General features: G+C 46.8%; 2 protein-coding genes across 2 annotated transcripts in view; one reads left to right on the plus strand and one right to left on the minus strand.

Moving 5' to 3' along the window:
- The window catches only part of LOC123769507 (mucin-22-like), a 100,135-nt gene extending 87,239 nt beyond the window's left edge, over positions 1-12,896 (plus strand). Inside the window, exon 2 of the mRNA XM_069316941.1 lies at positions 10,164-12,896. Coding sequence (XP_069173042.1) covers positions 10,164-12,896 — 2,733 coding nt within the window. The remainder of the gene's footprint in view (positions 1-10,163) is intronic.
- Positions 1-16,224, minus strand: part of Orc1 (origin recognition complex subunit 1) — a 404,967-nt gene that overhangs the window by 209,402 nt on the left and 179,341 nt on the right. The window lies entirely within an intron of this gene.

The following is a 16,224-nucleotide window of genomic DNA, read 5'->3' on the forward strand; positions in this document are numbered from 1 at the left end:
AAATAATCCAACGAATCCAAGAAATAATCCAACGAATCCAAGAAATAATCCAACGAATCCAAGAAATAATCCAACGAATCCAAGAAATAATCCAACGAATCCAAGAAATAATCCAACGAATCCAAGAAATAATCCAACGAATCCAAGAAATAATCCAACGAATCCAAGAAATAATCCAACGAATCCACGAGGACGCGTTGTTCTGTTTAGGGAGAGGCCAGTGTGGCACGCTTAGTGTCTAGTGGTCAGGGTGTTAGGGATGAATGCAAGATGAATGCATTCATCTTGCATTCCTGAGGGACGGGTGAGGAGGGAGGACCCTGACATCACTTGCAACAGGACAGGTTCGGCCGCTCCCACACGCTCGTGTCCACTGATGTATCCTCTCTCCCCCACCCACGCCCCTCACACCTAAACTGCTAAATCTCCATTCGCTCACAACTATCCCCCAATCATCCCCCTCTCTCACTCCTCCTCCCCCCTCCCCTTCTCTCCTCCCATCCCTCGCTTCCCTTCACCCCCATCCCAAGACAATCCCACAGCATCAAACTTGAACATGGATGCCAAAGATGCTGGGAAGTTATGCCGCCTCTCATCTGTGGTGTTGGATATTGCCTGGATGGGTGGATGGGGGGAGGGGGGGGGGGGTTCTGGGGGCCGATTCTGGGGTATTTTGGCGGCTTTGGGGGGTTTGTTTGGGGGTGGGGGGGAGCTGGGAGACTTTGGTTAATATGTCTGGCATGCTGTATGCTGGAATGTTTCTGTGATGCAGAGTATTCTCACCATGAACAACGGTGATATTTGATTTGCATAGTAGTTACCTGTGGTGATTGGGCAGCTCCGTTCTCTTTCATATTACATATATATATATATATATATATATATATATATATATATATATATATATATATATATATATATATATATATATATATACACACACACATATACATACATACATATACATACATACATACATACACATAATATATATATTATACACACACACACACTAAAAGAATAGGGGTGGTAGGGAAAGAAAATATCAAAGTGTTCAGTGAGGATCCACAAGGTCTTCTCTGAGTACTCATTATTTTCTTCTCCGAGGCTATGGGTCCCTACACTTGCACCAGAGGTAATACCCCTTTCTTTTATTAATATATATATATATATATATATATATATATATATATATATATATATATATATATATATATATATATATATATATATATATATATATATATATAACTGAAAACTCACACCCCAGAAGTGACTCGAACCCATACTCCCAGATGCCACGCAACTGGTATGTACAAGACGCCTTAATCCACTTGACCATCACGACCGGACATAATGAGGTGATAGCCGAGGCTATTTGAACCACCCCACCGCCGGCACTCGGATAGTAATCTTGGGCATAGCATTTTACCAAATCACCTCATTCTTTGGGGCACACGTGAGGAACACAAATGCGAACAAGCCTGAATGGTCCCCAGGACAATATGCAACTGAAAACTCACACCCCAGAAATGACTCGAACCCATACTCCCAGATGCCACGCAACTGGTATGTACAAGACGCCTTAATCCACTTGACCATCACGACCGGACATAATGAGGTGATAGCCGAGGCTATTTGAACCACCCCACCGCCGGCACTCGGATAGTAATCTTGGGCATAGCATTTTACCAAATCACCTCATTCTTTGGGGCACACGTGAGGAACACAAATGCGAACAAGCCTGAATGGTCCCCAGGACAATATGCAACTGAAAACTCACACCCCAGAAGTGACTCGAACCCATACTCCCAGATGCCACGCAACTGGTATGTACAAGACGCCTTAATCCACTTGACCATCACGACCGGACATAATGAGGTGATAGCCGAGGCTATTTGAACCACCCCACCGCCGGCACTCGGATAGTAATCTTGGGCATAGCATTTTACCAAATCACCTCATTCTTTGGGGCACACGTGAGGAACACAAATGCGAACAAGCCTGAATGGTCCCCAGGACAATATGCAACTGAAAACTCACACCCCAGAAGTGACTCGAACCCATACTCCCAGATGCCACGCAACTGGTATGTACAAGATGCCTTAATCCACTTGACCATCACGACCGGACATAATGAGGTGATAGCCGAGGCTATTTGAACCACCCCACCGCCGGCACTCGGATAGTAATCTTGGGCATAGCATTTTACCAAATCACCTCATTCTTTGGGGCACACGTGAGGAACACAAATGCGAACAAGCCTGAATGGTCCCCAGGACAATATGCAACTGAAAACTCACACCCCAGAAGTGACTCGAACCCATACTCCCAGATGCCACGCAACTGGTATGTACAAGACGCCTTAATCCACTTGACCATCACGACCGGACATAATGAGGTGATAGCCGAGGCTATTTGAACCACCCCACCGCCGGCACTCGGATAGTAATCTTGGGCATAGCATTTTACCAAATCACCTCATTCTTTGGGGCACACGTGAGGAACACAAATGCGAACAAGCCTGAATGGTCCCCAGGACAATATGCAACTGAAAACTCACACCCCAGAAGTGACTCGAACCCATACTCCCAGATGCCACGCAACTGGTATGTACAAGACGCCTTAATCCACTTGACCATCACGACCGGACATAATGAGGTGATAGCCGAGGCTATTTGAACCACCCCACCGCCGGCACTCGGATAGTAATCTTGGGCATAGCATTTTACCAAATCACCTCATTCTTTGGGGCACACGTGAGGAACACAAATGCGAACAAGCCTGAATGGTCCCCAGGACAATATGCAACTGAAAACTCACACCCCAGAAGTGACTCGAACCCATACTCCCAGATGCCACGCAACTGGTATGTACAAGACGCCTTAATCCACTTGACCATCACGACCGGACATAATGAGGTGATAGCCGAGGCTATTTGAACCACCCCACCGCCGGCACTCGGATAGTAATCTTGGGCATAGCATTTTACCAAATCACCTCATTCTTTGGGGCACACGTGAGGAACACAAATGCGAACAAGCCTGAATGGTCCCCAGGACAATATGCAACTGAAAACTCACACCCCAGAAGTGACTCGAACCCATACTCCCAGATGCCACGCAACTGGTATGTACAAGACGCCTTAATCCACTTGACCATCACGACCGGACATAATGAGGTGATAGCCGAGGCTATTTGAACCACCCCACCGCCGGCACTCGGATAGTAATCTTGGGCATAGCATTTTACCAAATCACCTCATTCTTTGGGGCACACGTGAGGAACACAAATGCGAACAAGCCTGAATGGTCCCCAGGACAATATGCAACTGAAAACTCACACCCCAGAAGTGACTCGAACCCATACTCCCAGATGCCACGCAACTGGTATGTACAAGACGCCTTAATCCACTTGACCATCACGACCGGACATAATGAGGTGATAGCCGAGGCTATTTGAACCACCCCACTGCCGGCACTCGGATAGTAATCTTGGGCATAGCATTTTACCAAATCACCTCATTCTTTGGGGCACACGTGAGGAACACAAATGCGAACAAGCCCAGTTGCATATTGTCCTGGGGACCATTCAGGCTTGTTCGCATATATATATATATATATATATATATATATATATATATATATATATATATATATATATATATATATATATATATATATATATATATATATATATCCACAACACACGCAAAATGCCTAATAATTAATAAATAAACACAAGAAGAGTGTCTGAAATAAACATTGAATCTAAAACAACAACAACAACAACAACAACAACAACAACAACAACAACAACAACAACAACAACAACGGGTTATGACATAATTGTGTATGCAAGAAAAATGACAATGAATGATCAATTAACTAGACCACGCAAGAGGGGAAAAACCAAATTGGAAATGACAAGGAAGTTTGTGATTAACTAAATGCCATTTTCCATGCATAATGTTAATGACTGTCGGGACTGCTCTCAGTGCTAGGAGAGAACGTAACCCTATTCGAGAGGATATGATCACATTAATGTGACGTTCTGACCCAGTGGGAGTACTTATTGTGCAGGTTCGAATCCCCCATCATGTTTCTTTTACTGATTTTTTAACAGATGAAGAAGTGCAATACTTTTGTTCTAGACAAAGCAAGACCTTGAATGTTAAAGGAAGCTGCACAGACTATTTGTATACATCTAGCTCTGATTTTTAACAATATAATTGTGAAGGGGGAGTTGCCAAACTGCTGGAAGACAGAAAATATGATACCACTACATAACAAAGGGGACGAATAGGAGGCAGCGAACTACAGACCTGCAAAGTGCTTGACAGAAAAATAACAATTAGGTTAGAAAAATATCTACATTATATTAGCTATGTTCTCAAACACCAGAGAAATTAATGCCTAATCTATTAAGTTCTAAGATGAAATAACTGAAGACAGGAGAGAGATAAATTGGCAGATTGCGTATTAACTTAAGAGGCAGGCGGGAAGTAAATGAAAGAAACATTGGAACAGGTGAGAGAGTACCTAGCAGACAGGTGTCAGAGAGTCACAGAAAAGGACAATAAGTAAGACTGATATATATGATAACTTGAGGAGTTCTTCAAGGACCGATAAAAGGATCCATGCGACCTGCCATGTAACATAAAACCTAACTACGAAGATGGAATCCCACATATCGAAGTTCACAACACACACACACACAAAAGTCCAAAGGTATGCCACTAGACTAGTCCCAGAACTAAGAGGCATGAGTTACGAGGAGAGGCTGCGGGAAATGCACCTTACGACACTGGAAGACAGAAGAATAAGGGGAGACATGATCACAACCTACTAAATCCTCAGGGGAATCGACCGGGTAAACAAGGGTAAACTATTCAACACTGGTGGTACGCGAACAAGTGGACACAGGTGGAAACTGAGTACCCACATGAGCCACAGAGACGTTAGAAGGAACTTTTTCTGTCAGAGTAGTTAACGGATGGAATGCACTAGGCAGTGATGTGGTGGAGGCTGACTCCATACACAGTTTCAAATGTACATATGATAGAGCCCAGTAGACTCGGGAATCTGTACACCAGTTGATTGACAGTTGAGAGGCGGGACCAAAGACCCAAAGCTCAACCCCCGCAAGCACAAATAGGTGAATAGGTGAGTACACACACACACACACACACACACACACACACACACACACACACACACACACACACACACACACACACACACACACACACACAAACGCAATTCTCGTCCATCTCATATGCAAATATTCATCTTGCATTGTAGACTGCTCAACAAGAGAAGCACTCTGAACAATAGATACATCCTCGCTCTGAGCTTCCCTGATACCCCTCACTGATCCTGCCCTTATACCCTACATGGAGCGCCCTGATACCCCTCACTGATCCTGCCCTTTTACCCTACATGGAGCGCCCTGATACCCCTCACTGATCCTGCCCTTATACCCTACATGGAGCGCCCTGATACCCTCACTGATCCTGCCCTTGTACCCTACATGGAGCGCCCTGATACCCCTCACTGATCCTACCCTTATACCCTACATGGAGTGCCCTGATACCCTCACTGATCCTGCCCTTATACCCTACATGGAGCGCCCTGATACCCCTCACTGATCCTGCCCTTATACCCTACATGGAGCGCCCTGATATCCTCACTGATCCTGCCCTTATACCCTACATGGAGCGCCCTGATACCCTCACTGATCCTGCCCTTATACCCTACATGGAGCGCCCTGATACCCTCACTGATCCTGCCCTTATACCCTACATGGAGCGCCCTGATACCCCTCACTGATCCTGCCCTTATACCCTACATGGAGCGCCCTGATACCCCTCACTGATCCTGGCCTTATACCCTACATGGGGCGCCCTGATACACTCACTGATCCTGCCCTTATACCCTACATGGAGCGCCCTGATACCCCTCACTGACCCTGCCCTTATATCCTACATGGAGCGCCCTGATACACTCACTGATCCTGCCCTTATACCCTACATGGGGCGCCCTGATACCAATCACTGATCCTGTCCTTATACCCTACATGGGGCGCCCTGATACCCTCACTGATCCTGCCCTTATACCCTACATGGAGCGCCCTGATACCCCTCACTGATCCTGCCCTTATACCCTACATGGAGCGCCCTGATACCCCTCACTGATCCTGGCCTTATACCCTACATGGGGCGCCCTGATACACTCACTGATCCTGCCCTTATACCCTACATGGAGCGCCCTGATACCCCTCACTGATCCTGCCCTTATATCCTACATGGGGCGCCCTGATACCAATCACTGATCCTGCCCTTATACCCTACATGGAGCGCCCTGATACACTCACTGATCCTGCCCTTATACCCTACATGGGGCGCCCTGATACCAATCACTGATCCTGCCCTTATACCCTACATGGAGCGCCCTGATACACTCACTGATCCTGAGAGAGAGAGAGAGAGAGAGAGAGAGAGAGAGAGAGAGAGAGAGAGAGAGAGAGAGAGAGAGAGAGAGAGAGAGAGAGAGAGAGAGAGAGAGAGAGAGAGAGAGAGAGAGAGAGAGAGAGAGAGAGAGAGAGAGAGAGAGAGAGAGAGAGAGAGAGAGAGAGAGAGAGAGAGAGACAGAGAGAGAAACGGAAACAAAACAGAAGCCATTTTGGCAGTTCAAGTCTCCTTAATGTGATTGAATGTCGTCAACCAGGTGAAGCGTCGCCGAAATTAAAATAAACAAAAATAAAAGAATAAGGGATGGTAGAATCCTGAATTTGAGAATCCACAAAGTCTTCTCTGAATACTCTTTCTTTTCTTTTCCGAGGATATGGGTCCCTACAAAATTACACAAGAGATGGTACCTCTTGTGCAATTGAAGGAAATTACCCCTGTATATATATATGTATATATATATATATATACATATATTATATATATATATATATATATATATCTATATATATATTATATATATATATATATATAATATATATATATATATATATATATATATATATATATATATATATATATATATATATATATATATATATATATATATTGCTATCACACTTCAGTTGTTTCTCCATTTGCAGGCACAGATGCTAATTGACTTCCTGTCGTATTAACTGGCTGACTAGCTGCCTGACTGACAAACAAGCTGACAGATTACTGCCAGGTGACTGTCTTGACAGGAAACAGGCTTAAATACAATACAGTATTGCCATTAAAGTCAGTTTCTTCTGATTCCCAGTTATCCATCATCTGAGGGGCTCAGACTTGCTTGCCCAAGCAGTAATGCCATCAGCCAATCAGCGCTCGACGCGTTTAAATAAACAACAGAGCTGTTTCTGTGAAATCGAATCACGGAAACCAATTTATATATATATATATATATATATATATATATATGAAAGGAATCAAAATTGGGCAGAATTGTGTATGGAGCATCGTAGAGAAAGATTGACAGACTGACGAATCACTGACGGGATCATTAGCGATATACCGACTGTAACTTTAGCAGCGATTTGGCCTAACCAAAAAAAAGAAAAAATCTGCGAATCTCGCCTATCCGTTACTCCAATTCAGGGTAACCCTCTTCAATCTAAGGGAGGTGGAAACTAAGGGAAAGATTTGATTACAGCCCAATTTCATGAAATTAGAGTACAACCCAATTTCCTAAGATTACAGCCCATTTTCCTGAGATCAGAGTACAGCCCATTTTCCTGAGATCAAAGTACAGCCCAATTTCCTGAGATCAGAGTACAGCCCAATTTCCTGAGATTAGAGTACAACCCAATTTCCTGAGATTAGAGTACAACCTAATTTCCTAAGATTAGAGTACAACCCAATTTCCTGAGATTAGAGTACAACCCAATTTCCTAAGATTAGAGTACAACCCAATTTCCTGAGATTAGAGTACAACCCAATTTCCTGAAATTAGAGTACAACCCAATTTCCTAAGATTAGAGTACAACCCAATTTCCTGAGATCAGAGTACAGCCCAATTTTCTGATATTATTAACAAAACAGTCGTACTCCCACACTCTCCGGGAAACACTGTGATTGGGTGCAGAGGATCACAGGGACAGTAGCGAAGAATGAATGTCAATTTTCAATAAATCTGAGAAACTGCCCTTTCTCAAAAGATGAAAACAAAACATGGTGCTCAGTACTACCTATTCCTCTTAAACCTGGAGCATACCTGCAGAGGATTTCGGGAGTTGTTCTACTCCCCGATTGATAAAGAGAAAGCCACGCAACAGGTGGCACGGGCATGAATAGCCCGTAATCCCCGAGCCTGTCCTGGTGGGCCATATAAGGCTCTACTTAAGAGACGTAGTAGTCCTCTCCTCAGAACAAATCCACAAGGGCCGTGACGAGGATTCGAACCTGCGTCCAGGAGCTCAGGTTAACAAGGTTCTCTCAGGTTCTCTCCTCAGGTTAACAAGGCTGGTAGTTCCACGACAGCCTGGGATAATGCGAATGGCCTAATTATGTACTACAACTTGACCTTGCTATTGTTTTAACGGAAAATCATCACTATGCAAGGCATGATTTCCAACCAGATCGCATGCAGAAGCTTCGAGCATATTGCATACTAAAGCCAAAGCCATTACCAACATGACATATTGAGACGTTTAACTCTGCAAAACACACAACGTAACTGTCCCTATTTTCCGCTTGTTACAACTCATAATAAAGTTGTTACACTTAGTCATAACGTTTTTATGACTTATAGAACGTTGTTACAACGTGCTCTATTGGTTGTTAACAACTTGTTAGGTGTTAAACGTTGTTCGAACGTTGCAACAACGTCGTAGTTTAGTCGTTTGTTTTTTTCGGGAATTAAGTCGCTCAAGAAGCTTTCTGTGTGAAGGTTGTTGCTGAGGATGATGACAGAGATTTGCATCACTGACTTCGACTCCAAGACATTTACAATATTCCCGCGTCTCCACGGGCGCTCCATTAATATTAAAGCTATCAGGGCGAAGAGAATGAGGGAAGAGACCTCTTGTTTTATCAAGAGAGATAATGAGACGGTGTTATCACTAGGGACATGCTGGAACTCTTGGGGGACATGCTGGGACTCTTGGGGGACATGCTGGGACTCTTGGGGGACATGCTGGGACTCTTGGGGAACATGCTGGGACTCTTGGGGACCTGCTGAGACTCTTGGGGACATGCTGGGACTCTTGGGGACATGCTGGGACACACATAAACACGCTGGGACACACAGGGACTCTCAGGGACACGCTGAGACACGCAGAGACACGCTGGGACATGCAGAGACACGCTGGGACATGCAGAAACACGCTAGGACACGCAGAAACATGCTGGGACACGCTGGGACATGCAGACACGCTGGGACACGCAGAAACACGCTGGGACATGCTGGGACACGCAGAGACACGTTGGGAGATGCTGGGACACACTGGGACACGCTGGGACATCCTGGGACATGCAGAAACACGCTGGGACACGCAGAAACACGCTGGGACACGCAGAGACACGTTGGGAGATGCTGGGACACACTGGGACACGCTGGGACACAATGGGACACGCAGAAACACGCTGGGACATGCTGGGTAACCAATCATCGCCAACGTACACCAACTGGACAACAATCCCCCCCCCCCCTACAAAAAAATGAATAAATTATTGAGAGATAATTATAGTTTTTCGGGGTCACAATGTGTAAATTATTAGGCCCCTCCATTACGCAAATGGACTCATAGCTTTTATTTCTGGTTAAGCACTCCAATATCTGACGCTATATAGTCGTAATGGCTTGGCGCTTTCCCCCCTGATAGTTACCTTTCCTTCCCTTCCTATATCTGACGGTCAGTGAGGGTACGTGTTCCTATATGTATAGGCTCAAGTTCCCAGTTGGTCTCTATGTATCGCTATATGTAAAGTATGAGGGGCCTGTAACTACATAACAGCGCCTGTATACATTCCTAGGTGATACATGGTCCTGTATACATGCAATATCTGGCTGACTGGGAGACTTAAAATGCATGATGTTCAGTGATATACATAATGAATAATGTTTTAAAATGAATAGGATTTGACAAAACGTTTATACATAATTAAAATGGACTCTTAAGAGTTTAATTTAAATTGAGAAAGATATGGTCCCCAGTCACCACCGGTGGCTTTGAGTGGTCCCCAGTCACCACCTGTGGCTTTGAGTGGCTCCCAGTCACCACCTGTGGCTTTGAGTGGCTCCCAGTCACCACCTGTGGCTTTGAGTGGCTCCCAGTCACCACCTGTGGCTTTGAGTGGCTCCCAGTCACCACCTGTGGCTTTGAGTGGTCCCCAGTCACCACCTGTGGCTTTGAGTGGTCCCCAGTCACCACCTGTGGCTTTGAGTGGCTCCCAGTCACCACCTGTGGCTTTGAGTGGCTCCCAGTCACCACCTGTGGCTTTGAGTGGCTCCCAGTCACCACCTGTGGCTTTGAGTGGCTCCCAGTCACCACCTGTGGCTTTGAGTGGTCCCCAGTCACCACCTGTGGCTTTGAGTGGTCCCCAGTCACCACCTGTGGCTTTGAGTGGCTCCCAGTCACCACCTGTGGCTTTGAGTGGCTCCCAGTCACCACCTGTGGCTTTCAGTGGCCTCCAGTCACCACCTGTGGCTTTGAGTGGCTCCCAGTCACCACCTGTGGCTTTGAGTGGCTCCCAGTCACCACCTGTGGCTTTGAGTGGTCCCCAGTCACCACCTGTGGCTTTGAGTGGCTCCCAGTCACCACCTGTGGCTTTGAGTGGCTCCCAGTCACCACCTGTGGCTTTGAGTGGTCCCCAGTCACCACCTGTGGCTTTGAGTGGTCCCCAGTCACCACCTGTGGCTTTGAGTGGCCTCCAGTCACCACCTGTGGCTTTGAGTGGCTCCCAGTCACCACCTGTGGTTTTGAGTGGCTCCCAGTCACCATCTGAGGCTTTGAGTGGCTCCCAGTCACCATCTGAGGCTTTGAGTGGCTCCCAGTCACCACCTGTGGCTTTGAGTGGCTCCCAGTCACCACCTGTGGCTTTGAGTGGTCCCCAGTCACCACCTGTGGCTTTGAGTGGCTCCCAGTCACCACCTGTGGCTTTGAGTGGCTCCCAGTCACCACCTGTGGCTTTGAGTGGCTCCCAGTCACCACCTGTGGCTTTCAGTGGCCTCCAGTCACCACCTGTGGCTTTGAGTGGCTCCCAGTCACCACCTGTGGCTTTGAGTGGCTCCCAGTCACCACCTGTGGCTTTCAGTGGCCTCCAGTCACCACCTGTGGCTTTGAGTGGCTCCCAGTCACCACCTGTGGCTTTGAGTAGTCCCCAGTCACCACCTGTGGCTTTGAGTGGCTCCCAGTCACCACCTGTGGCTTTGAGTGGCTCCCAGTCACCACCTGTGGCTTTGAGTGGTCCCCAGTCACCACCTGTGGCTTTGAGTGGTCCCCAGTCACCACCTGTGGCTTTGAGTGGCCTCCAGTCACCACCTGTGGCTTTGAGTGGCTCCCAGTCACCACCTGTGGTTTTGAGTGGCTCCCAGTCACCATCTGAGGCTTTGAGTGGCTCCCAGTCACCATCTGAGGCTTTGAGTGGCTCCCAGTCACCACCTGTGGCTTTGAGTGGCTCCCAGTCACCACCTGTGGCTTTCAGTGGCCTCCAGTCACCACCTGTGGCTTTGAGTGGCTCCCAGTCACCACCTGTGGCTTTGAGTGGTCCCCAGTCACCACCTGTGGCTTTGAGTGGCCTCCAGTCACCACCTGTGGCTTTGAGTGGCTCCCAGTCACCACCTGTGGTTTTGAGTGGCTCCCAGTCACCATCTGAGGCTTTGAGTGGCTCCCAGTCACCATCTGAGGCTTTGAGTGGCTCCCAGTCACCACCTGTGGCTTTGAGTGGCTCCCAGTCACCACCTGTGGCTTTGAGTGGTCCCCAGTCACCACCTGTGGCTTTGAGTGGCTCCCAGTCACCACCTGTGGCTTTGAGTGGCTCCCAGTCACCACCTGTGGCTTTGAGTGGCTCCCAGTCACCACCTGTGGCTTTGAGTGGCTCCCAGTCACCACCTGTGGCTTTGAGTGGCTCCCAGTCACCACCTGTGGCTTTGAGTGGTCCCCAGTCACCACCTGTGGCTTTGAGTGGCTCCCAGTCACCACCTGTGGCTTTGAGTGGCTCCCAGTCACCACCTGTGGCTTTGAGTGGCTCCCAGTCACCACCTGTGGCTTTCAGTGGCCTCCAGTCACCACCTGTGGCTTTGAGTAGCTCCCAGTCACCACCTGTGGCTTTGAGTGGCTCCCAGTCACCACCTGTGGCTTTCAGTGGCCTCCAGTCACCACCTGTGGCTTTGAGTGGCTCCCAGTCACCACCTGTGGCTTTGAGTGGTCCCCAGTCACCACCTGTGGCTTTGAGTGGCTCCCAGTCACCACCTGTGGCTTTGAGTGGTCCCCAGTCACCACCTGTGGCTTTGAGTGGTCCCCAGTCACCACCTGTGGCTTTGAGTGGCCTCCAGTCACCACCTGTGGCTTTGAGTGGCTCCCAGTCACCACCTGTGGCTTTGAGTGGCTCCCAGTCACCACCTGTGGCTTTGAGTGGTCCCCAGTCACCATCTGAGGCTTTGAGTGGCCTCCAGTCACCACCTGTGGCTTTGAGTGGCTCCCAGTCACCACCTGTGGTTTTGAGTGGCTCCCAGTCACCATCTGAGGCTTTGAGTGGCTCCCAGTCACCATCTGAGGCTTTGAGTGGCTCCCAGTCACCACCTGTGGCTTTGAGTGGCTCCCAGTCACCACCTGTGGTTGATGGTCTGGTTATGTACCGAAACAATATATATTCTTTAATAGCGCTTAGCTCCTTGTGCATTGTTAGGCATTCTGAAAAAGATGTTGTTGTCTTGCCTATATACTAAGATCGTTGGAGCTGACGATTTCAATATATAGGCAAGACAACATATTATATACATACGTATATATTTATTATATATTTATTTTAAGCTGGCTCTCTGGAAACAAATTAAAAATACAATAAAAACCGCGATAGTCAGCAGTTTGCGGGGCAAAAAAGCCTGTACAAGTCAACTCCGAACATTACATAAAATCTAGCGTGCAATTTTTCGCCTCATAATGGAAAAAGTTAGATAGCGTTTAAAATCGTTTTCGCTTGATAACTTCCCCTTCCCCCGTCATTTTCCATTAAAACCAAACGTTTTAAGTTTGGTCCGTGTTTGGGTGAGATGGGTAGTGGGGGGGGGGGTGAATGAATGAGGAGGGGGTAGGGGGGTTGGTAGATGTGAAAGGGGGGGGTTGGATAGTAAGGGGAAAAGTGGGTAGAAGGGGAAGGGGTAGAAGGAATATGAGGGAGGGGAGGGTAGATAACGGTGTTGTGAGGGACGAGGGAGGGAATGGAGATAGGGGAGAAACGGAAGGGGAATAGGAGGGAGAGGGAAGGATGTTGGAGGGGAGGAATGAAGAAAAGATGAGTTGGAGTAAAAGAGATAAGGAGAAGTAAAGGAAGAGAGATGGGGAGAATGTGGAAGAGAGAGAGAGAAAGAGGGAATTGGGGAAATGTTAGCAGATAAGACGGAAGACAATATAAAACACACACACACACACACACAAACACACACACACACACACACACACACACACACACACACACACACACACACACACACACACACACACACACAAACACACACACACACACACACACACACACACACACACACACCAATATAACGATTTTTCTTACAAGACCATTCTTGCCCTGGAGGGGGGTTGGGCTTACAGGGGGGAGGAGGGGGGGGGGGGGAAGATACGGGCTCTAAAGGCTTTTATTTTACATGTCTATGTTGATATATACTGACACAAACAGCCTGATGAAACAATACTGGGAACAGATGGTCAGAGGAGGAGGTTATATTTGCTAGAGCGACCAAACAGGGTTAACACCCTTTCACCAAAGCTCAAATTCCTAAAATCCGCAAGAGGATTATAAAGCTGAACACACACAGCAAACACCACAAGCACACAACACTAACAAGCACACACACACACACACACACAGCAAACACCACAAGCACACAACACTAACAAGCACACACACACACACACACACAGCAAACACCACAAGCACACAACACTAACAAGCACACACACACACACACACACAGCAAACACCACAAGCACACAACACTAACAAGCACACACACACACACACACACAGCAAACACCACAAGCACACAACACTAACAAGCACACACACACACACACACACAGCAAACACCACAAGCACACAACACTAACAAGCACACACACACACACACACACAGCAAACACCACAAGCACACAACACTAACAAGCACACACACACACACACACACAGCAAACACCACAAGCACACAACACTAACAAGCACACACACACACACACACACAGCAAACACCACAAGCACACAACACTAACAAGCACACACACACACACACACACAGCAAACACCACAAGCACACAACACTAACAAGCACACACACACACACACACACACACACACACAGGGTTACTTTTAAAATTAGGTATGATAGGGAAATGGGACAGGAGTCATTGCTGTAAACAACCGATAGCTGGAAAGGCGGGATCCAAGAGTCAATGCTCGATCCTGCAAGCACAAATAGGTGAATACAAATAGGTGAGTACACACACACACACACACACACACACACACACACACACACACACACACACACACACACACAATTCTCAAAGGAATTGATAGGGTAGATAAAGACAGATTATTTAACACAAGGGGCACATGCACTAGGGGACATAGGTGGAAATTGAGAGCCCAAATGAGCCATAGAGACATTAGAAAGATTTTGTCTGTGGCATAGATGACAAATGGAATGCACTAGGCAGTGATGTGGTGGAGGCTGACTTCGTACATAGCTGCAAGTGTAGATATGATGGAGCCTAGTTGGCTCAGGAATCTGTACACCAGTTGATTGACAGTTGAGAGGCGGGACCAAAGAGCCATAGTTCAACCCTCGTAAGCACAACTAGGTGAAAACTAGGTGATTACACACACACACACACACACACACACACACACTCTCAGCACACACAACAAACTCCCAAAAGAGCTAGCAAACGCCAACAACAACAACCTCACAGATCAATACAAGCATCACGAGCCACACATACGAAAGGAAAGAGACAAGGCGCTGCATGGTCCCTCCTGGGTTATATGTATTCAACCAGGCTATTGTGGCTTACCCTCTGCAATGCCCCCATCCATCACTACAGGTCAATGCGGGTCAACATGACAAGCAACATAGGTCAACATATGGACGGTCAGCAGATCAATACAAACGACTCAATTCAAGAGAGGCAAATAAGGTCAATAAAATGTTAAATACGAGTAGCCTATATCAACAAGGACTGTTACAGTCAAACAAGGTAGTTAAACAAGGTTCAGACCAGATAAACAAGGTTACAGAGGTCAACAACCGTCTGCAATAATTTACACAGGTCAACTGACAGAGGTCAGCACAGGTCGGCAATAATTTACAAAGGTCAACTGACAGAGGTCAGCACAGGTCGGCAATAATTTACAAAGGTCAACTGACAGAGGTCAGCACAGGTCGGCAATAATTTACAAAGGTCAACTGACAGAGGTCAGCACAGGTCGGCAATAATTTACAAAGGTCAACTGACAGAGGTCAGCACAGGTCGGCAATAATTTACAAAGGTCAACTTATAAGAACACTCAACACTTCAAATCAAATATGGGAGGAAGCCCTTTACAAACGAAACTTACTATCGCAGCTCACTAACGAAGCTTACTAACGCAGCTTATTGACAAAGCTTACTCAGCTTCCTAACGCTGAAGATAAACAACATTAATTCCATTGCACAACGTTCGTCTCTTTGATTATTGTTCACGTTTACAAATTAGAAAATGAGATCTTGGCCCCGTTATTAAAACATTATTCCAATGGAGAAGTGAACATGAGGACAGTGAAGAAAATGACATTGCATGGGAAGAAAATGACCTTTGAAGAAAATAGTGTTTCAAGAGTGGTGTCCTGCGCTGTGTTCCTAGAGTAGAGTATGTAAAGTGTGTAAACAGCGTGTGTTACTTGGACGTATTCCGGGGACCAGGAGCCAGATTCACGAAACAGTTACGCAAGTACTTACGAACGTGTACATCTTTCCTCAATCTTTGACGGCTTTGGTTATATT

Source organism: Procambarus clarkii, chromosome 86 (assembly GCF_040958095.1).
Source record: "Procambarus clarkii isolate CNS0578487 chromosome 86, FALCON_Pclarkii_2.0, whole genome shotgun sequence".
NCBI classification, from domain to species: domain Eukaryota; kingdom Metazoa; phylum Arthropoda; class Malacostraca; order Decapoda; family Cambaridae; genus Procambarus; species Procambarus clarkii.